Below are 24,805 nucleotides of genomic sequence, written 5' to 3' on the forward strand. Positions count from 1 at the left end.
AATTTAAACTATATATGCGTGCTTGACCATACAGTTAAACCTACACCGTTATATGATAATTAAGTGTGGAGAATGTTTAACTCGCGTTCAAATCTAAATTAAGGAATGGTTTGATGTCCTTTTACCGAATGTATGACAAAAGTTTTGCAGAAAAAAAGCATTTGTAAATTTATTCTTAGTACCCACCAAAAGCAACATATATAGCTGTTAAAATGGATTAGGAAGAATTCCTTTATATTGCGATATTGATATGGATATACCTCATTTGAAGTTAAAGTGCAGGTGATGTTATAAATAAAGAAAGGGTCCATACAGACACTTTCCATGGAGCCTATAACAAGGGGTCATATCAGCAGGTGATGTTTTAAGTAAAGAAAGGGTCAATAGAGACACTTTCAATGATGCCTATAGGAAGGGGTCATATCGGCAGATGATGTTATAAGTAAGTAAGGGTCTATACAGACACTTTCCATGGAGCCTATAACAAGGGGTCATATCAGCAGGTGATGTTTTAAGTAAAGAAAGGGTCAATATGGACACTTTCTATGATGCCTTTAGGAAGAGGTCATATCGGCAGATGATGTTATTAGTAAGTAAGGGTCAATAGAAACACTTTCTATTGTGTCTATAGGAAGGGGTCGTATCAGCAGGTGATGTTATAAGTAAAGAAAGGGTCAATAGAGACACTTTCTATTGTGTCTATAAGAAGGGGTCGTATCAGCAGCTGATGTTCTAAGTAAAGAAATGATCAATAGAGACACTTTCTAGTGTGCCTATAGAAAGAGGTCATATCAGCAGGTGATGTTATAAGGAAAGAAAGAGTTAATAGAGACACTCTCTATGGTGCCTATAGAAAGGGGTCATATCAGCAGGTGATGTTTTAAGTAAAGAAATGGTCTATAGAGACACTTTATATGGTGCCTGTAGGAAGAAGTTATATCAGCAGTTGATGTTTTAAGTAAAGAAATGGTCAATAGAGACACTTTCTACTGTCCCTATAAGAAGAGTTCATATAAGCAGGTGATGTTATAAGAAAAGAAAGGGTCAATAGAGACACTTTCCATTTGTGTATATCAGAAGGTGTCATATCAGCAGGTGATGTTTTAAGTAAAGAAAGGGTCAATAGAGACACTTTCTATGATGACTATAGGAAGGGGTCATATCAGCAGGTGATGTTTTAAGTAAAGAAAGGGTCAATAGAGACACTTTCTATGGTGACTATAGGAAGGGTCATATCAGCAGTTGATGTTATAAGTAAAGAAAGGGTCAATAGAGACACTTTCTATGGTACCTATAGGAAGGGGTCATATCAGCAGGTGATGTTATAAGTAAAGAAAGGGTCAATAGAGACACTTTCTATGGTGCCTACAGAAAGGGGTCATATCAGCAGGTGATGTTTTAAGAAAAGAAATGGTCAATAGAGACACTTTCTACTGTCCCTATAAGAAGGGGTCATATTAGCAAGAGATGTTATAAGTAAAGAAAGGGGCAATAGAGACACTTTCTGTGATGCTTATAAGAAGGGGTTATATCAGCAGGTGATGTTATGAGTAATGAAAGGGTCAATAGAGACACTTTCTATTGTGTCTATAGGAAGGGGTCATATCGCGAGGTGATGTTATAAGTAAAGAAAGGGTTTATAGAGACACTTTCCATGGTGCCTATAACAAGGGGTCATATCAGCAGGTGATGTTTTAAGTAAAGAAAGGGTCAATAGAGACACTTTCTATGATGCCTATAGGAAGGGGTCATATCGGCAGATGATGTTATAAGTAAGTAAGGGTCAATGGAGACGCTTTCTATTGTGCCTATAGAAAGGGGTCATATCAGCAGGTGATGTTTTAAGTTAAGAAAGGGTCAATAGAGACACTTTCCATTTGTGTATATAAGAAGGGGCCATATCAACAGGTGATGTTTTAAGTAAAGAAAGGGTCAATAGAGACACTTTCTATGATGACTATAAGAAGGGGTCATATCAGCAGGTGATGTTTTAAGTAAAGAAAGGGTCAATAGAGACACTTTCTATGATGCCTATAAGAAAGGGGCCATATCAGCAGGTGATGTTTTAAGTAAAGAAAGGGTCAATAGAGACACTTTCCATGATGACTATAGGAAGGGGTCATATCGGGAGGTGATGTTATTAGTAAGTAAGGGTCAAAAGAGACACTTTCTAATGTGCCTATAGGAAGGGGTCATATCAGCAGGTGATGTTATAAGTAAAGAAAGGGTGAATAGAGACACATCCAATGGTGCCTATAGGAAGATGCATATCAGCAGGTGATGTTATAAGTAAAGAAAGGGTCAATAGAGACACTTTCCATGATGCCTTTAGGAAGGGGTCATATCGGCAGGAGATGTTGTAATAAGTAAGGGTCAATAGAGATACTTTCTATTGTGTCTATAGGAAGGACTCGTATCAGCAGGTGATGTTATAAGTAAAGAAAAGATTGATCCTTTCTTAACTTATAACATCACCTGCTGATATGACCCCATCCTATAGGCACCATAGAAAGTGTCTCTATTGACCATTTCTTTACTTGAAACATCACTTGCTGATATGACCCCTTCCTAAAGGCACCAAAGAAAGTGTCTCTATAGACCCTTTCGTTACATATAACATCACCTGCTGATATGACCCCTTGTTATAGGCACCATGGAAAGTGTCTCTACTGACCCTTTCATTACTCATAACATCACATGTCGATATGACCGTTTCCTAAAGGCACCATAGAAAGTGTCTCTATGTACCAATTCTTTACTTATAACATCACCTGCTGATATGACCCCTTCTAATAGGGACGGTAGAAAGTGTCTCTATTGACCATTTTTTACTTATAACATCACCTGCTGATATGACCCCTTCCTAAAGGCACCATAGAAACTGTCTCTATAGACCCTTTCGTTACTTATAACATCACCTGCTGATATGACGCCTTTCTATAGGCACCATAGAAAGTGTCTCTATTGCCCCTTTGTTTACTTATAACATCACCTGCTGATATGACCCCTTCTTATAGGCACAATAGAAAGTGTCTCTATTGGTACTTTCTTCACTTATAAGATCACCTGCCGATATGACCCCTTTCTATTGGCACAATAGAAAGTGTCTCTATTGACCCTTTCTTTACTTAAATTATCACCTACTGATATGACCCCTTGTTATAGGCACCATGGAAAGTGTCTACGTAGTGCCTTTCTTTACATATAACATCACTTGCTGATATGACCCCTTCTTACAGACACAATAAAAAGTGTCTCTATTGACCATTTCTTTACTTAGAACATCATCTGTTGATGTGACCCCTTCTTATAGGCACAATAGAAAGTGTCTCTATTGACCATTTCTTTACTTAAAACATCACCTGCTGATATGGCCCCTTCCTAAAGGCACCATAGAAAGTGTCTTTATAGACCCTTTCGTTACTTATAACATCACCTGCTGATATGACCCCTATCTATAGGCACAATAGAAAGTATCTCTATTGATCCTTTCTTTACTTATAACATCACCTGCTGATATGACCCCTTTCTATAGGCACAATAGACAGTGTCTCTATTGATCCTTTCTGTACTTAGAACATCACCTGCTGATATGACCCCTTCCTATAGGCATCATAGAAAGTGTCTCTATTGACCATTTCTTTACTTAATCATCACCTTGCTGATATGGCCCCTTCTTAAAGGCACCATAGAAAGTGTCTCTATTGCCCCTTTGTTTACTTATAACATCACCTGCTGATATGACCCCTTCCTATAAGCATCATAGAAAGTATCTCTATTGACCCTTTCTTTACTTAAAACATCACCTGCTGATATGACCCCTTGTTAAAGGCACCATAGAAAGTGTCTCTATAGACCCTTTCGTTACTTATAACATCACCTGCTGATATGATCCCTTTCTGTAGGTACCATAGAAAGTGTCTATATTGACCCTTTCTTTACTTATAACATCACCTGCTGATATGGCCCCTTCTTATAGGGACAGTAGAAAGTGTCTCTATTGACCCTTTCTTTACTTATAACATCACCTGCTGATATGACCCCTTCCTATAGGCACCATAGAAAGTGTCTCTCTTGACCCTTTCTTTACTTATAACATCATCTGCTGATATGACCCCTTCCTATAGGCACAATAGAAAGTGTCTCTATTCACCCTTTCTTTACTTATAACATCACCTGCTGATATGACCCCTTCTTAAAGGCACCATAAAAATTGTCTCTATTGTCCCTTTGTTTACTTATAACATCACCTGCTGATATGACCCTTGTTATAGGCACCATGGAAAGTGTCTCTATTGACCCTTTCTTTACTAATAACATCACCTCCTGATATGACCCCTTCCTATAGGCATCATAGAAAGTGTCTCTATTGACCCTTCCTTTACCTAAAACATCACCTGCTGATATGACCCCTTCCTATAGGAACAATAGAAAGTGTCTCTATTCACCCTTTCTTTACTTATAACATCACCTGCTGATATGACCCCTTTCTATGGGCACAATAGAAAGTGTCTCTATTGACCCTTTCTTTACTGATAACATCACCTGCTGATATGACCCCTTCCTATAAGCATCATAGAAAGTGTCTCTATTGACCCTTTCTTTACTTAAAACATCACCTGCTTATATGACCCTTTCCTATAGGCACCATAGAAATTGTCTCTATTGATCCTTTCTTTATTTATAACATCACCTGCTGATATGACCCCTTCCTATAGGCACAATAGAAAATGTCTCTTTTGATAATTTCTTTACTTAAAACATCACATGCTGATATGACCCCTTCCTAAAGGCACAATAGAAAGTGTCTCTATTGACCCTTTCTTTACTTAAAACTTCACCTGCTGATATGACCCCTTCCTATAGGAACAATAGAAAGTGTCTCTATTGACCCTTTCTTTACTTATAACATCACCTGCTGATATGACCCCTTCCTATAGGCACAATAGAAAGTGTCTCTATAGACCTTTTCTTTACTTATAACATCACCTGCTGATATGACCCCTTCCTATAGGCACCATAGAAATTGTCTCTATTGATCCTTTCTTTACTTATAACATTACCTGCTGATATGACCCCTTCCTATAGGCATCATAGAAAGTGTCTCTATTGATCATTTCTTTACTTAAAACATCACCTGATGATATGACCCCTTCCTATAGACACAATAGAAAGTGTCTCTATTGACCATTTCTTTACTTAAAACATCACCTGCTGACATGACCCCTTCCTAAAGGCACCATAGAAAGTGTCTCTATAGACCCTTTCTTTACTTATAACATCACCTGCTGATATGACCCTTTCCTATAGGCCTAATAGAAAGTGTCTCTATTGACCATTTCTTTACTTATAACATCACCTGCTGATATGACCCCTTCCTATAGGCATCATAGAAAGTATCTCCATTGACCATTTCTTTACTTATAACATCACCTGCTGATATGACCCCTTGTTAAAGGCACCATAGAAAGTGTCCCTATAGACCATTTCTTTACTTATAACATCACCTGCTGATATGACCCCTTCCTAAAGGCACCATAGAAAGTGTCTCTATAGACCATTTCTTTACTTATAACATCACCTGCTGATATGACCCCTTCCTAAAGGTACCATAGAAAGTGTCTCTATCACTACAAAAGTCTAAAAGTCTGAAAAGACCAGTTTTTGTCTTATTTTGCATGAACTTTTACTCGACATTCTCCAAAAGTATGACTTGTGTCTTAATTTTTCTTGACAAATTCTCATTTATATTAAATTTGTATGAAATTTACTCGACATATTCTCGACATTCTGAATATGGTCTTAAAATTTCTTGACAAATTCTTGACATTTGAATACTGTCTTGAAATTTCTCGACAAATTCTCGACATTCTTATTTTTCTGAGTATGGCTTGACATATTCTGAACATTTTGAATCGTGTCTTAAATTTACTTGACAGTTCTGAGTTTTACAAATCATGACCAATATTCATGATATAACTTTAATCTTTATTTCTCTTTATATGATATACTGTTGTTTCAAGTTACACTTCTTTACAACAAAAATAAAAGTTGGGCATGTAAAATAATTGAAAATTTGGGTATATAAATATTTTTACAAATGCAAATATGGCTATGAAATCTAAAGTATAAAATAATTCAAATGTGGGTGTGTTGATATAAAACAATTTCAATGTGGGTTTTTAAATAATTACAAATTTTGATTCCTAAATCTTATAAATTAAATGATTCAAACCAATCATACTGTAGACATATTTCATTCTACATTCATAATATTCAATGTTGATATGATAAATAATTATTATACCAAAATGTGGTTTATATAAATAGCAAATTATGATGATATACAAATCATTCATTTAACAGAAGAAAAATTTGTGTAATGTCATCTGTTGGAATATATTAAGTATTACACATGGACAGGATTAAGGTATTCCACACCCCAGAGTACACGCAACTGTCAAATAGAAGTTATTGCTTTACCTGTAATCAGCCATACAACTTATCAGTTGACTGACCATGCCACTACAATTTAAAAAGTTTGTTGATAGATGAAATTGAAAATCATCATTTTGATGAAAAAAAATTGAATTGAAATGGATTTTCTTCATCAAACTTATGAAGTTAATTATTTTAACATACAAACAAATTGAATAATTCCCAAAGATTAAAAGAAAATTATTATCTACTCCAGGATTAATAAAAAAATGTATTTATAATGGGTCCCATCAATGATATCTATAGAAATCATCGGTCTTATGAAATGGTTCTCATATAGATCTAAACATTTTTTTCTTTTCAGGAAGGAGTTATCACAAATATTTATTTTTGATAAAAAATTATAAAATTCAACACTCAAATTTGAATAAAAAAATGTTTTTGGGTTGTTCTAAAAAATGAAGAAGGTTTTTGAATCAAGATGGGAACAAATTCTTTGACCTAAATGAAAGCCCCCCCCCCCCCCCCCCCCCCCTCTTTTTTTAGCCACACAAACCCAAAAGATGAATTGTGGGGTCCAAAACAGATACAAGACACCTATTTTAGTAAAGCAAATTTGACTGGCAGTTTTGTGAACGGCAAAAATCTAAATGCTGTTTGTCAATACCTTCGACTTATATTCCAAGTGAAAACAATTACTTAAATTTTTAATAAAAACAAATCAAAATTAAACTACATGGGGGATTATTCAGGGTATTCCAACTTAGTTGCACCAAAAGGGTATCTTACTATACCAAATTAATCCTTGATTCTTCAAAGTTTAGTTTAGCCATAATAAAAAGGTGTATATAACAGCAACAGAATGTCATAAACAGTGCAGAATAAGTCTGTTCACATTTCAGGCGAAATTTATACTGTTGAGATAGTGTCAAGACATATTTAAGACTGTCAAGAATGTGTCGAGACATATTCAGACATTATTTAGAATGTCAAGAATATGTCGAGACATATTCAGACATTATTAAGAATGTCAAGAATATGTCAAGAATATGTCGAGACATATTCAGACATTATTAAGAATGTCAAGAATATGTCAAGACAGATCGAGACAAATTTAAGACAGTCAAGAATTGGTCGAGACTAATCCAGACTCTTATGGGTACGTCTAAACACCGCTCAGGACATACAATGTGCACTCAGGACCCTTTATAGTCATCGTATTTGCACACAGGATGGATGAATATATTCGTTAAACGCTGCTTATTTAAGAGTTAAATTTTGGTAGAATTTGAAATCGAACTTAGATAGATATGTTAATTCTTATGAAATAATGAGAGCACGTGTCACTGATTACACAACTACTGAGCCGTGAATTATCCAATCAACAAAATTGATTGGATTATCTTCATTGTTGTTTATGAATTGTGTTGTTAGTACTGTGAGTAGTTAAAATGAATAACACGATGTTATTAAGTTTTGTGAAAGTTGCTGTGTAGAGACTGAAAAACATTTCCTTATGGAATGCACACTTTATGACGATATTCGATATAACCTTTTTCATGAATGTTCAAACTTTATTCAAGAGCCTTGATAATATAGATAACAAATTTATTGAAATTATGAACTGGTCCTATATTTCCAATGACAATATTTAGAATTTAACCTTAATAAGACAAATCAGTATTTATTTATATGATTTGCTAAGTCTAATGACGTGACTAGAAAATCCTTTGTTTGGCGTAATTAAAATAATTGATTATAAACAGTGTTTGTTTCGTATGTGTGTTGCGTTTTTGGTAACTCAATTCCATCATAGATAAATAGCAGTGTTTTACAATCCAACAAACTTAGCCCAATTTCAGATGACAAAGGTTCCATACTGGGAAGTTGTTGTAAATCAATACACGAGACAGGATACATGAACGTTCACGTACTTTATTTTTTCCATCCAACATATTTACAGTCAGTTCATAAAACATATTTACAAAACAGCAATCATGGCAACATACATTAACCCACCGCTACTCGCAGATCGAGAGCGGGTCGAACCGGTGTGTCACATCGTTCTCTATTTTTCTCTCCCCTCTCCCTTTTCGTTTCTAAATCAACCTTTATAAAACATGATCATAGAAACGTTTTGACCAATGAAAATAGAAAAAGGTACTTCTAAACAAATAGTTTCCAAACAATGAAATATATCAAAAGCAGATTAAATTAAGACTTAGTGTTAATTGACATTAGCATATACTTACAACTTCTCGTCCAATCAAATTGCTTATATTTCTAATTTTTATAGTACATACTTTTCCCGTGTACTAAGTAACTACGCATGAATGACCACAAGGGTAAGATTTCATTGTATCGTAATCAAGATATTTAAAACAAAAATTGCAAGCCCCTCGCTCTAAATTTCATAGTATATACCTTTCCATAGACTAACCTAGACTTATTCAATCTATATACAATTTGTATGTTGACAAGTAAATTAAATTGATGACAGTTGTTGTCAAAAAGTATTCTCATGACACAATCTTAATCTTAATCCATAAACATTTCCTAGTAACGCTAACACGATTAATAAATGTCTCTTATAAAATTATTTGAAAAATAGTTCAAAATCTTGTTTCCCGAACAAAATGCACTTTTAGCTTAATAAAAATATTGTAACTTAACTACTCATAAGAAATAATGAGTTTTGATACCAAACACGACATAAAAAGAAGAAAATGCTCAAATCCACAATTTCACGCATTTTCACAACATGACAACTCTCCCAACATCCCTCTAGCTTCGGACCCCGAAGCTGTATAAATTTTGACATCAACATCTACATTTGACCAAGGATTTGTATAGTGATTTGACATAAACTTTTCTCAATTTTTATAATCTTGCATATTAATTTTGAAAAAAAATCTATCATGCGGACGAACCTCTACTTCGTAAACGTAATTGAGAACCATTTACACGAAAATCGTTATGTTATACTAAATGAATCTCAAAGACAAGAAAATAGAACAAAACACACACACACAATTATATAAATAAGAATTAGAGCGCAATGGTACCAATTTTTTTTTAATTCAACGCTATTTTTAGTGAGTGATCAGATTAACTGTTAGCTTGAAAGTAAATTATAAATAGTGTTTCACCGATTCTTTTTTTTACTATGGAACAATGCAATTAAAATCTATTGTAATATATCTAGAGATATGAAAATACGAAAGAATTATTCTTCTTAATTTTTGAACTAAGAATAAAACTAAACATTTTATTGCACGAATTTTTAATAAAATACGAAAATCTATACAAAGAAAATAATAACGATATTTTTTTTTATCTATTAAGTTAATGAAATGAAATGAATTGAATGAAAATTTCCCAACTATATATATGTAGATTTCTCATATTTCTCGACTGGCTTCTATTATTACAAACAAAAAGAAAAATGTTTATTTAACGGTTTTTTTCTAAAACAATATATCTTTATTTTTCAATAGACATCTTGATTTTGTTTGTTTGCCAATCTTACTTGTATGAGGTTAGTACCATCACTAATCACTCCTAATTATCAAAGATCAAACGACCTAATCAACATGATAATTGGTATTCAATATAATCCTCGGTCATGCCTGACATATTTCACAAAAACGGCGCGTGCCGATGAAAATTTCAATAACTCCTTAAATGTTAAAATGATTTTATCAAAACAAAAAATATTAGATGAAGAATTAAATTATCTATCGAATGCATACCTTCACCACTCACTAAAACATATATTTCATGTCCTGAGTGCACTTTGTATGTCCTGAGTGCACTCAGGAGGTCCTGAGCGGTGTTTAGACGTACCGGACTCTTATCAGATGATACAGGAAGTGTCGAGAAATTTTAAGACAATGTTCATACTGTCAAGACACTTGTCAAGAAAAATCAAGAACCTTATTAGACAAATTCATACTATGTCAAGAATTTTTAAAAATTATTCAGACAAATTAAGAATGTCAAGTAAAAATTCATGCAAATTCAGACAAAAACTGGTCTTTTCAGACTTTTTGACTTTTGTAGTGTATAGACCCTTTCTTTACTTATAACATCACCTACTGATATGACCCTTTCCTATAGGCCTAATAGAAAGTGTCTCTATAGACCCTTTCTTTACTTATAACATCACCTGCTGATATGACCCCTTTCTATGGGCACAATAGAAAGTGTCTCTATTAACCCTTTCTTTACTTAAAACATCACCAACTGATAAAACCCCTTGTTAAAGGCACCATAGAAAGTGTCTCTAAAGACCCTTTCTTTACTTAAAACATCACCTGCTGATATGACCCCTTCCTATATGCACCATAGAAAGTGTCTCTTTAGACCATTTCTTTACGTATAACATCACCTGCTGATATGACCCCTTTCTATGGGCACAATAGAAAGTGTCTCTATCGACCCTTTCTTTACTTAAAACATCACCAACTGATATGACCCCTTGTTAAAGGCACCATAGAAAGTGTCTCTATAGACCCTTTCTTTACTTAAAACATCACCTGCTGATACGACCCCTTCCTATAGACACAATAGAAAGTGTCTCTATTGACCCTTACTTACTAATACCATTATCTGCCGATATGACCCCTTCCTATAGGCTTCATAGAAAGTTTTTCTATTGACCCTTTCTTTACTTAAAACATCACCTGCTGATATGATCCCTTGTTATAGGCACCATGGAAAGTGTCTCTATAGACCCTTTCTTTACTTATAACATCACCTGCTGATATGACCCCTCCTTATAGGCACAATAGAAAGTGTCTCTATTGACCCTTACTTACTAATACCATTACCTGCCGATATGACCCCTTCCTATAGGCATCATAGAAAGTTTCTCTATTGACCCTTTCTTTACTTAAAACATCACCTGCTGATATGTTCCCTTGTTATAGGCACCATGGAAAGTGTCTCTATAGACCCTTTCTTAACTTATAACATCACCTGCTGATATGACCCCTCCTTATAGGCACAATAGAAAGTGTCTCTATTGACCCTTTCTTTACTTAAACATCACCTGCTGATATGACCCCTTCCTAAAGGCACCATAGAAAGTGTCTCTATAGACCCTTTCGTTACTTATAACATCACCTGCTGATATGACCCCTATCTATAGGCACAATAGAAAGTGTCTCTATTGATCCTTTCTTTACTTATAACATCACCTGCTGATATGACCCCTTTCTATAGGCACAATAGAAAGTGTCTCTATTGATCCTTTCTTTACTTATAACATCACCTGCTGATATGACCCCTTCCTATAGGCATCATAGAAAGTGTCTCTATTGACCATTGCTTTACTTAATCATCACCTTGCTGATATGATCTAAAAGGAACCATAGAAAGTAAAATTGAGAATGGAAATGGGGAATGTGTCAAAGAGACAACAACCCGACCATAGAACAGACAACAGCAGAAGGTCACCAACAGGTCTTCAATGCAGCGAGAAATTGTCTCTATTGCCCCTTTGTTTACTTATCACATCACCTGCTGATATGAACCCTTGTTATAGGCACCATGGAAAGTGTCTCTATTGACCCTTTCTTTACTTATAACATCACCTGCTGATATTACCCCTTCCTATAAGCATCATAGAAAGTGTCTCTATTGACCCTTTCTTTACTTGAAACATCACCTGCGGATATGACCCCTTGTTAAAGGCACCATAGAAAGTGTCTCTATAGACCCTTTCTTTACTTAAAACATCACCTGCTGATATGACCCCTTCCTATATGCACCATAGAAAGTGTCTCTTTAGACCATTTCTTTACTTTTAACATCACCTGCTGATATGACCCCTTCTTATAGGCACCATAGAAATTGTCTCTATTGATCCTTTTTTTACTTATAAAATCACCTGCTGATATGACCCCTTCCTATAGGCATCATAGAAAGTGTCTCTATTGATCATTTCTTTACTTAAAACATCACCTGCTGATATGACCCCTTCCTATAGACACAATAGAAAGTGTCTCTGTTGACCATTTCTTTACTTACAACATCACCTGCTGACATCACCCCTTCCTAAAGGCACCATAGAAAGTGTCTCTATAGACCCTTTCTTTACTTATATCATCACCTGCTGATATGACCCTTTCCCATAGGCCTAATAGAAAGTGTCTCTATTGACCCTTTCTTTACTTATAACATCACCTGCTGATATGACCCCTTCCTATAGGCATCATAGAAAGTGTCTCCGTTGACCATTTCTTTACTTAAAACATCACCTGCTGATATGACCCCTTCCTATAGGCAATAAAGAAGTTGTCTCTTTTGACCCTTTCTTTACTTAAAACATCACCTGCTGATACGACCCCTTCCTATAGACACAATAGAAAGTGTCTCTATTGACCCTTACTTACTAATAACATTACCTGCCGATATGACCCCTTCCTATAGGCATCATAGAAAGTTTCTCTATTGACCCTTTCTTTACTTAAAACATCACCTGCTGATATGATCCCTTGTTATAGGCACATGGAAAGTGTCTCTATAGACCCTTTCTTTACTTATAACATCACCTGCTGATGTGACCCCTCCTTATAGGCACAATAGAAAGTGTCTCTATTGACCCTTTCTTTACTTAAACATCACCTGCTGATATGACCTCTTCCTAAAGGCACCATAGAAAGTGTCTCAATAGACCCTTTCTTTACTTATAACATCACCTGCTGATATGACCCCTATCTATAGGCACAATAGAAAGTGTCTCTATTGATCCTTTCTTTACTTATAACATCACCTGCTGATATGACCCCTTTCTATAGGCACAATAGATAGTGTCTCTAATGATCCTTTCTTTACTTATAACATCACCTGCTGATGTGACCCCTTCCTATAGGCATCATAGAAAGTGTCTCTATTGACCATTTCTTTACTTAATCATCACCTTGCTGATATGACCCTTCTTAAAGGCACCATAGAAAGTAAAATTGAAAATGGAAATGGGGAATGTGTCAAAGAGACAACAATCCGACCATAGAACAGACAACAGCAGAAGGTCACCAACAGGTCTTCAATGCAGCGAGAAATTGTCTCTATTGCCCCTGTGTTTACTTATCACATCACCTGCTGATATGACCCTTTCCTATAGGCCTAATAGAAAGTGTCTCTATTGACCATTTCTTTACTTATAACATCACCTGCTGATATGACCCCTTCCTATATGCACCATAGAAAGTGTCTCTTTAGACCATTTCTTTACTTTTAACATCACCTGCTGATATGACCCCTTCCTATAGGCACCATAGAAATTGTCTCTATTGATCCTTTCTTTACTTATAAAATCATCTGCTGATATGACCCCTTCCTATAGGCATCATAGAAAGTGTCTCTATTGATCATTTCTTTACTTAAAACATCACCTGCTGATATGACCCCTTCCTATAGACACAATAGAAAGTGTCTCTATTGACCATTTCTTTACTTAAAACATCACCTGCTGACATGACCCCTTCCTAAAGGCACCATAGAAAGTGTCTCTATAGACCATTTCTTTACTTATAACATCACCTGCTGATATGACCCTTTCCTATAGGCCTAACAGAAAGTGTCTCTATTGACCCTTTCTTTACTTATAACATCACCTGCTGATATGACCCCTTCATATAGGCATCATAGAAATTGTCTCTTTTGACCCTTTCTTTACCTAAAACATCACCTGCTGATACGACCCCTTCCTATAGACACAATAGAAAGTGTATCTATTGACCCTTACTTACTAATAACATTACCTGCCGATATGACCCCTTCCTATAGGCATCATAGAAAGTTTCTCTATTGACCCTTTCTTTACTTAAAACATCACCTGCTGATATGATCCCTTGTTATAGGCACCATGGAAAGTGTCTCTATAGACCCTTTCTTTACTTATAACATCACCTGCTGATATGACCCCTCCTTATAGGCACAATAGAAAGTGTCTCTATTGACCCTTTCTTTACTTAAACATCACCTGCTGATATGACCTTTTCCTAAAGGCACCATAGAAAGTGTCTCTATAGACCCTTTCGTTACTTATAACATCACCTGTTGATATGACCCCTATCTATAGGCACAATAGAAAGTGTCTCTATTGATCCTTTCTTTACTTATAACATCACCTGCTGATATGACCCCTTTCTATAGGCACAATAGAAAGTGTCTCTATTGACCATTTCTTTACTTAAAACATCACCTGCTGATATGACCCTTGTTAAAGGCACCATAGAAAGTGTCTCTATAGACCCTTTCGTTACTTATAACATCACCTGCTGATATGACCCCTTTCTGTAGGTACCATAGAAAGTGTCTCTATTGACCCTTTCTTTACTTAAAACATCACCTGCTGATATGACCCCTTGTTAAAGGCACCATAGAAAATGTCTCTATAGACCCTTTCGTTACTTATAACATCACCTGCTGATATGACCCCTTTCTGTAGGTACCATAGAAAGTGTCTCTATTAACCCTTTCTTTACTTATAACATCACCTGCTGATATGACCCCTTCCGATAGGTACCATAGAAAGTGTCTCTATTGATCCTTTCTTTACTTATGACATCACCTGCTGATATGACCCCTTGTTATAGGCAACATGGAAAGTGTCTCTATAGTACCTTTCTTTACTTATAACATCACCTTCTGATATGACCCCTTCTTATAGACACTATAGAAAGTGTCTCTACTGACCCTTTCATTACTTATAACATCACCTGCCGATATGACCCCTTCCTAAAGGCACCATAGAAAGTGTCTCTATATACCAATTCTTTACTTATAACATCACCTGCTGATATGACCCCTTCTTATTGGGACAGTAGAAAGTGTCTCTATTGACCATTTCTTTACTTAACACATCACCTGCTGAAATGACTCCTTCTTATAGGCACAATAGAAAGTGTCTCTATTGACCCTTTCTTTACTTATAACATCACCTGCTGATATGACCCCTTCCTATAGGCACAATAGAAAGTGTCTCTATAGACCTTTTCTTTACTGATAACATCACCTGCTGATATGACCCCTTCCTATAGGCATCATAGAAAGTGTCTCTATTGATCATTTCTTTACTTAAAACATCACCTGCTGATACGACCCCTTCCTATAGACACAATAAAAAGTGTCTCTATTGACCCTTTCATTACTTATAACATCACCTGCCGATATGACCCCTTCCTAAAGGCACCATAGAATCGTGCAATCTGTGGCCACCACCTGTAAAAACGGCTGGTTTGGTTCCAACATAATGCACTTATTGTGAATGACTTTATCCTCCCATTCCTTGTCCAACAGAGTACGGGGTATACGGGTAACTGCATGTGTATCTGTCCGTGCGTCCGTCCGTAACAACATTTTTCTCAGCAACTATTCATCACAGCAAAATACTACACAGTTTCGTACTTCCTGTTTCCCCAACTCTTTTTATTTTCGTACATATGGAAGTTTTGATGGCATTTTCTCAGAAACTATTTCCGGCAGAAATCTAATATTAAGAAGCAAGCTTCATGAATGTTTACCTGTCAGTTCCCTTCCTACTTCTTATCTTCCAACTGAAAAAGTAAAATAACAAAAATTCCGAACTCAATGGGAAATTCAGAACGGAAATTCCTTTATAAAATGGTAAAATTAAATGCTCAAACACATCTAACGAATGGAAAACAACTGATGCCACTTTGTTATGTATGGGTTGTACTTATTGTTGAAGGCCGTACGGTGACATATAGTTAATAATTTCTGTGTCATTTGGTCTCTTCTGGAGAGTTGTCTCATTGGCAATCATACCACATCTCCTTAATTTTATATCTACTTTCCTCAATACAAATACTAAAATATGGAACAAATCTCCGTGATTTTAAAAGCTCTCACGGCGAACAAAAAACGCACATAACAATTTTAGTCTTCATTCGACTCGTATATGTCGAAGTTAAACAAATAACTGACCAAAAAACCACAACAAAACTACAAATTTTAATACGGTTGTGATTGTTTTGAAACGCTATATATGAGGAGCTTCCGGGTGACTTCGTCCCCGGCACCCTACCAGGACTTTCAACGGCCCTGGACCAACTGGGGGCCTTATATCCCTCGCTCTTCAGTTTGTGATTCCACTTCATTAACAAGGTAGCTACGCCCCCGATTAAATTGTTTTTAATATTATAAGTAATACCCAATGAAAACTAAAGCAACATTATAAATAATAATGGCATAATCGCTTTATAATAGTGCAATATTATCATCTTATTAAGCATTAATTCTCATAAAATAACACAAGTTTACAATTATAATAATATCAACAGTTTAATTAAATTTGTTTAATATTATAAAGTAACACCAAAAGAAAACTAAAGCAACACTATAATTAATAACGGCATATTTGTTATATAATATTCCTATATTTTCATCTTTTAAGGCATTATTTATCGTAAAATAACACAAATTTACATCGAAATAACTAATAACGCTTGACCGATATACGCTATAAGGTATCTCTATCAAAATATATGTGATTAAAATAAGTAATAAAATTGTATGTATTTATACAAATTATAAAATACATTTACACCATGATTACATTGATAGTATAAGGATACCCTACATTTTATCATAATAATTATGATCATCATAAACGTAGTCAAATTTCAGAATGACTACCTCCCCCTTTTTACCCCTGGTAAATTACTGAAATATATTATATTATATTTAAATTATAATTTCCTGCGATTTTACATAATTATTTTCTAGCTGTTATTTATCTTAACTTAATTAATAAAGTAACATGACATTAATTTTCAATTTAAAATCGGTTAATGTACAAAGGGAAACAACTTTAGTTGTTCTACATAGGGGCAAAATTGGCTGGTTAATGGTGCAAAATCAGCAGGTGCCGTATCAGCAGGTGAGTGATTTAGACCCGTCTCGAAATATTGTATAGCTAACAACAAATAGTATTTGATAATACTTAAATGAAACATTGATAAAAAGAAGTGCATTTGGTACTAAGTTCTCTGCTTTGTTAATTTTCAGAATGCCTTGTGACAAATTGTGTGCTGGATGTTTGCGCGATAACGAAGAAAATATAGCAGAAACATGGTGCAGTAATTGTTCAGAATTAGTGTGTAAGTTTTGTGCTAAAGTTCACCGGCGATTTGACCCTCCGCATAAAATAGTACAACTCAATGATGTAAGTGAGAACAGTATTTCTCTTATCGAATCTTCAAAGTATTGTGGAACTCATAGTGATCAAAAATCGCTTCTGTTTTGTTCTCAGCATGATCAATCTATATGCGATCTGTGTCTTTCCGGCGATCATGCTAACTGTAAATCAATTATTTCGATTGAACGAGCAGCTAAAGGGGCGAAAGAAGGCACGGCGGCAGATGATTTAGAAAAACGTTTAAAAGATGTCAAAACAGTGGCAAGGACATCGCTGAAAGAAGTCAAGACAAATGTTGATTCTCTTATTATGCAAAAGAGCGATATTCTACAAATGGTATCGACTTTTAGAAAAGAAATCGAAAAACGTCTTGACGAGCTGGAACAAGATATAACGAAGGTAATAGAGAAACAGTACACTATCTGCCAACAGCGGGTCATGGAACAGAAAACAGTAATGGAGAAACAAGAGAAGGAACTTATGGACCGAAACGCCGATATAAACTCGTTAAAACTGTGTACAAATGACATTCAGTTTTTTCAAACTATTAAGACACTAGACGTCAGTACGCATCAATACGAAACAGAGATGACCACTAAGATAACAAGAATCAGCTTGGAATATGAACCGAATGAAGAGATACCGAAACTAGTTGCTGCCCTGAAAACGTTTGGAAATGTTCGTATATCTGAAACCGATGTGGAATTGCATCATATTCCAGATAAAATGCAGCAAAGTCAAGTTGAAGTAAAAAACACAAAGGATACAGTACGTACGCATAACTTTGATATTTTAAATATAAAAATACGATGTGGTATGATTGTCAATGAGACAACCCTCCTCCAGAGACCAAATGAAATAATTGTTATTAAATTTGCCGATTGCTTCTGACATGAATATATATAGATAATGATCGGGTCCATTTCAGTTTCCTGCAAACAAATTTGCATTTCCATGTTTTAAGATTATTCATATATGTTAATGTTAGTGTTTCATTTACACACTTTCAAGCTAGAATTTTTTATACTTTCTCTTTTGATGGTACATGAACAGAGCTATAACCCATCTATATCAATACAACAGCAATACATTTTTTATGTTTTTACACCCCCCCCCCCCCCCCCCCCAAAACAAATTTATTCAACGCTTATTTATACATCAATGTCAGAGGCATGTTTCTTTCTTTTCCCGGTCAAATTCTACAAATTTGAACTTGCTTATATGAATATAACTATTTTGTTTAGGACCTTTTTGATCATGTAACTCCGAACGTTGTCGTGTATTTACGCATGCGTGGCTTTCAAATTAATTAGGTTTGAGTGTTCATGATAACTAGAGGCTCTCAAGAGCCTGTGTCGCTCACCTGCATCTACTGTGTTTTTGCAAATCATGTAAAATCAGGTTAAAATCATGATTACTAGTATTAGATACACTAATAATGATTGAGGCCAAGTTTGGTTTAATTTGGCCCAGTAGTTTTATTAAAAGCAGGTCATCCCATTGTAGTCTTACAATAGTTACTGAAGACCCATTATCATTATTTAAATTAGTTTTCAAGTTGTGACCATTTGAAATTGGTTTTTTTCAATTTTTCCTTAGACTTCTAAAGTAAACCCTATGTTCTATTTTTAGTCATGGCGGCATGTTGGTAGGATAAAAGGGTCATCGGATACATTTTTCAATTAAGATACCCTATTGAAAATTATGGCTAAGATTAATCATATTTGGCCCAGTAGAATAAGTGGAGAAGATTTTTGTAAAAGATTACAAAAAATTACGAAAAATTTAGAATAGAGAAATATAAAGGCCAATAACTCCTTAATGGGGCAATTGAACATTTTGGTCATACTTACTTATTTGTAGATTTTACTTTGCTGAACATTATTGCTGTTTACAGTTTATGTCTTTCTATAATAATATTCAAGAAAATAACCAAAAACTGTAAAATTTCCTTAAAATTTCCAATTCAGGGGCAGCAACCCGACAACGGGTTGTCTGATTCGTTTGAAAATTTCAGGGCAGACAGATCTCAACCTAATAAACATTTGTATTTAATTTGATTTGCTGTAAATGCTTTAGTTTCAGAGATATAAGCCAACACTGCATTTTACCCCAATGTTCTATTAGAGCCATGTCGGCGATGTTGAAATTATTTATCTATTTTATATATATATATATGTATGTGTTCTCTTTTTGCTTGTTCCGATTTTTTTTATGTAAAAACTGACACATTTTATAAACTGCAATCATAATATTGTAAGTGCTGCATTTTATAAATAAATGTTTCATGACTGGTCATTCATGTGATCTTGACCTACTAGCCTATTATTTCGACTAAATCTGTTTAAGGGTGATTGACTACAATTCAGTTATTTTTTAGAATTCAAACACTCTACTCTTCGATGAAGGAACATACTTCAAACAGAATTGTCATTGTCATTTATTTCTTCGTCCTGAACATGTATAAAATGCTTGCCACTGGACGTTAAGTGAACAACAATCAAACATAAGTTTTTCCTCTTTTCCATATTTCATTCAATTTTGATAACTGTTATAAATATCAGGATATTTCAGATTTAGCACCGTGAAATGACCCTTTTTGTCTCGTTTACTGATTGTAGGAATAAAAGTAGGTATCCTCACACACAAACATTGTGTATTTCAATACATTATGTTCGATTTATTTTCTTCAAAACAGAAAAGTAATGGACGAACTGGACATTGGTCGGGATTCTACAACCAACATAGCAGACAACATCAATTTGAGCTAGATATTGCATTCTTGGAAGAAAAAGTTACCGGTGAAGGAATCGATAAGATTGGAAAATTTACTATTACTGGTACATGTGACGTTTCTAGCAGAAGAATCCAGTTTAGAAAGCAGTACAAAGGTGCACATAGTGTTGATTACAGTGGGCAGCTATCACAGGATGGTTGTAAGATGGAAGGACATTACAATGTTGGTGGTTCTACAGACAAATTCACAATGACATTTGTTCCAGTATGTATTTGAAAATTGTATGGTAAGATGCTAAAGATCTTTTGTCGAGCCTGCGAAATTTAATTCGCGAAAGCCAGACATAGCGATCCTAAATTTTGTCGGCAGCGGTTATTTCAAAAAACACATTACGATAAAACTATAATCTGATGATTAAGGAGTAAGGTGAGGTGTAAAAAAACTTGAAAGGACGACGGCATCAATATTGATCATGCTGATTTATCCGTATTAATATAAAAATAAGGAGATGTGGTATGATAACCAATGAGACAACTATCCACTAAAGTTCAAATGAAGTGTATTTAAGCAATTATAGGCAACCGTACGGCCTTCAACAATGAGAAAACCCATCCCTTATGGTCGGCTATAAAAGGCCCCGAAATGACAAATATAAAACAATTCATTTGAGAAAACTAACGGCCTAATTTATAACAAAACAATTTACGAAAAACAAATATGACAAATATAAGGCCGATTTTTATCATATTCTTGAATAACTGATAAAGAAAATTATGTATTTTAGTCTTTTCTCATATACACGTATCGTGTGTAAATATTAATGAAACACCAAGCTCAAAATCTCAAAATAGAAGAAATACATGTCGAATCTAACAACTATATATTATATGTATATTCTGAATGTCATAGAAAGTGAGATTATGTTTTCATTATACAGAGATTAAGAACCCTGATTTTGTTTTTTATTCAATGATTAATTCCTTTCTAGTCATATAATGCAGTCTCTGGACATTGGACCGGCTTCTACAATCAATATGGTGATCGACATGCCTTTGAGCTAGACATTGCGTTTGAAGGGGATAAAGTCAGCGGAAATGGAGATGACGGAATAGGCAAATTTAGCATTAATGGTGATTGGATCTCTTCTTCTGGTAAAATACAATTCTTTAAGCAGTACCACGGTGCACATAGTGTAGACTACAGTGGTCAACTATCATGCGATGGTCGCAGCATGAAAGGAAAGTATAATGTCAATGGTTTTTCAGACAATTTTACTATGACCGTCGTATCACTTTGATATGATATTGTCTGACTCTTATAATTGGAATATCTTAATAAAGTTTCTGTTACCACACAATATGTATCTTACATTGAGTTTGTGAATATTTCTGTTAAATGGGTCCGATGATTCACCAAACATTTCGAATGTTTACATGAGACATATGTGTAAGACTGCTAAAATACTTGTGTCACTTTCATATACAAAACTATATAAATAATCTCGACATGTAATTGTATAAAGGTCGATGGTTCTCTCCGGGCACTTCGGCTTCATCAACTAATACACACTGACCGCCACGAAATAGCACGATAGGGCTAAAAAATGAGTTAAACACCAATCAATCAATCAATCAATCAATATGCATTTTTAACAGTGTTAAAACACTTAAGTCACTTTCAAAAACGTTCCCATTCTGATCGAGAGAAATCAAAGGAATGTCTGTTGAATAAAATTAACTTTATATAGTCTTCTACCGTCCCAAAGTAAACCCAAATTAAAACACGAAACCTGAAGATCCCAAAGGGTCTTTAAAACAGAAAGTATAACGGATTGCTTCTTATTCTTGTGGGCAAAGCATAGACACGGTTAATGCAGTGATTGCACGGTCCAAAACAATTAACAAGCTGTTTTGTTTGATCTTATATTACAATCGTCATTCTGTGATACGATAAATGTTTTACTACGATGTCATTATTCCCGTAGTTGATGAGCGTCTTTAGACTTTCCCCCCAAGGGTGACTGGGGAATAGAAATATGTTCACCATTGGTCTTCCTCCGACCGGCGGTAAAACCCTCGCTAAAGTGGGGCGTCCGTTTGGCTGTGCGGGATGTACAAGTTCGCAGTCACGTCCGGTCAGAATGGGGACGTTAAATCCGATGCCTCGTGTAAAGAGAGTACCACGTTCTTTGCACGTTAAGAACCCTTGCAACAACTCTTTGAGGGGTCCGTAGGTGACCTGTTGCAAGGCTAAATTTATGTCCCTATCTAATATACCCTCAATTCCTGTGGCAGTATAAATTTCTACGACCTTAATCCCAGACGCCTCTGTTACAGAGTCTACCTTTTGTATTTATTGTTAATTTGTTCTCGTCCTGAATATGCATGAAATATTTGCCACTGGACGTTAAGCAACAAACAATCAATCAATCAATCTTTAGACTTGCGTTAAATCCAGTAATCATCATTTAACAAATTTTAATCTCCATTTTGAAACATTTCAAAGAACGCATTCAATGTTTTACTGGTAAATTATTTAGTCAGGGATTACGTTACCTTTTCTAAATTCTTCCATAGATACACAGATTTGGTTTAGAAGTTTGGTTGTACCTGTAGAAAACTATTTCATAAGGGATAGCACATCCTATTTTTTACGGAGTAGTTGTACCGAGCCCGGAAATTAAATACGATCAGGGTAAACTTATCGATCCTTTAAATAAACTTCTAATTCTAAAAGGTTACCAATCCAACATTGTAATAAGATCTTAGAACATTGTTTTTATTGTTATTAGTAAATTAAAATCAAACTAAATATTTTATTTTTTACATACATATGCACATCCATGGCTCTACATCTATCGATACATGTATCTTGGCATTGCACTAGGTCTTGTTTTTTCTGTGACTGTTAATGACGATTTTACACTAAATCCATTGAATGTTGGATGTGTACTGATTGATATTTTAGTCTTTAAGTTAGATGCATGATTTTTTTGTATTAGTTGTTATTGGCTTTGAACTAGCTGTCAATGAATGCGAGTACTCTCAGATCTGTTATTAGTGTCTTTTGTTGTGGGGATGTATTTATAAGTACCCTGCTACGTCCACTCTGTGTTTTTGTTAGATGTATTCCTGCTTTGTATCCATCTGAAGAGTTAAGCCCTTTTGAACTGATTTATATAGATTAATCTTATGTTGTAATGTTACAACACTGTTCCAGGTAAGGGGAGGGTTGGCGCCTTCAAACTAGTTTGTACATAAATTATGCCGTTAGTTTTATCGTTTGAATTGTTTTACATTTGTCATTTCGGGACCTTTTATAGCTGATTATGCGGTATGGATTTTACTCATTGTTGAAGGCCGTACGGTGACCTACAGTTGTAAATATCTGTGCCTTTTGGTCTCTTGTGGAGAGTTGTCTCATTGGCAATCATATCATATCTTCTTATTTTGATATCTATAAGTCTGTGCTTAATATAGATATATCGTGGATTTTAGTACTCTGTTGTTTGTAAAGCGAACAAAGTACGTCATATTTAGATATACAATGATAAAAGATTTCTTAAATTTTGTTGTTTAAATTCAAGTCAAGCTGAAATTCATTTTCTGATAGAATGTCCAGCATTAGAACAACAATAATGTTAGATTCTGCTTTGAAAATATGTAATAATTTAAAAAATCTAAATACAAAAACAACAAAAAATTAGTTTGTTTCTTGTGAACATGAAGAAATATGAAAACTAAGATTGTGGCTTTAATTTTGTATAAAATAAAATTAAGAATGGAAACGGGGAATGTGTCAAAGAGACAACAACCTGACTAAAGAATGGTATACAGCAACAAACGACAACCACTGAAATAACTAAACAACTGCTATATATATAGTTAAATCCATATTATCGTAAACATTATCATTATTGTTTTCTTTTTCTTATATCTATTGGTAATCATTATATGTAACATGTCCTTTATGGGCCGACAATTGGTTTGATAAATTATTCATATACGTATTCGTATTATAAATTACCAACAGCTTTTCCGTTTGCTGCGACATCGGCAATCGGATAACGCAACGGCAATAGGAAACCAAAGTTGAAAACATGGGTAAACAAACGTGGAAGGAAGATAATATCAACCGATTTTGATATAACCAAAAATAATACACCCAATCATTTAATACATTTTGTAACAAAGTTTGATTTACATATGTAAACGGATGAAACACATAAAAAGAATGAACATCACTCTAATATCGCACTTGTTATACGTGTGCTCCTTTTTAAGTTGATTGTTTATAACGTGTATGATCTGTAATTGTCGGCACCAAAATCCGGAGATTAGTCTACAACAACATTTATCAATCAACATCACCAAAATGAATTATTTTTCAAGATTATACCTTATGGATTCGTAATAAATGTCTTTTTTAACGTGTACAGATGACTTAGTTTATATTTTAAT

At 34.8% G+C, this 24,805-nt stretch overlaps 1 protein-coding gene across 3 annotated transcripts in view; it reads left to right on the forward strand.

Moving 5' to 3' along the window:
• LOC127723669 (uncharacterized) overlaps window positions 1-23,643 on the forward strand; it is a 37,975-nt gene extending 14,332 nt beyond the window's left edge. For 2 of the 3 annotated variants that reach the window (XM_052230406.1, XM_052230407.1), the window contains exons 2-4: window positions 17,479-18,376; window positions 20,307-20,609; window positions 21,334-23,643. In XM_052230406.1, coding sequence (XP_052086366.1) covers window positions 17,479-18,376; window positions 20,307-20,609; window positions 21,334-21,642 — 1,510 coding nt within the window. In that variant the 3' untranslated portion in view covers window positions 21,643-23,643. Of the gene's footprint in view, window positions 1-17,478; window positions 18,377-20,306; window positions 20,632-21,333 lie in introns of all 3 variants that reach the window. The other variant, XM_052230408.1, reaches the window with a different exon arrangement.
• The last annotated feature ends 1,162 nt before the right edge of the window (window positions 23,644-24,805 follow it).

Source organism: Mytilus californianus, unplaced genomic scaffold (assembly GCF_021869535.1).
Source record: "Mytilus californianus isolate M0D057914Y unplaced genomic scaffold, xbMytCali1.0.p SCAF_13, whole genome shotgun sequence".
Taxonomy (NCBI): domain Eukaryota; kingdom Metazoa; phylum Mollusca; class Bivalvia; order Mytilida; family Mytilidae; genus Mytilus; species Mytilus californianus.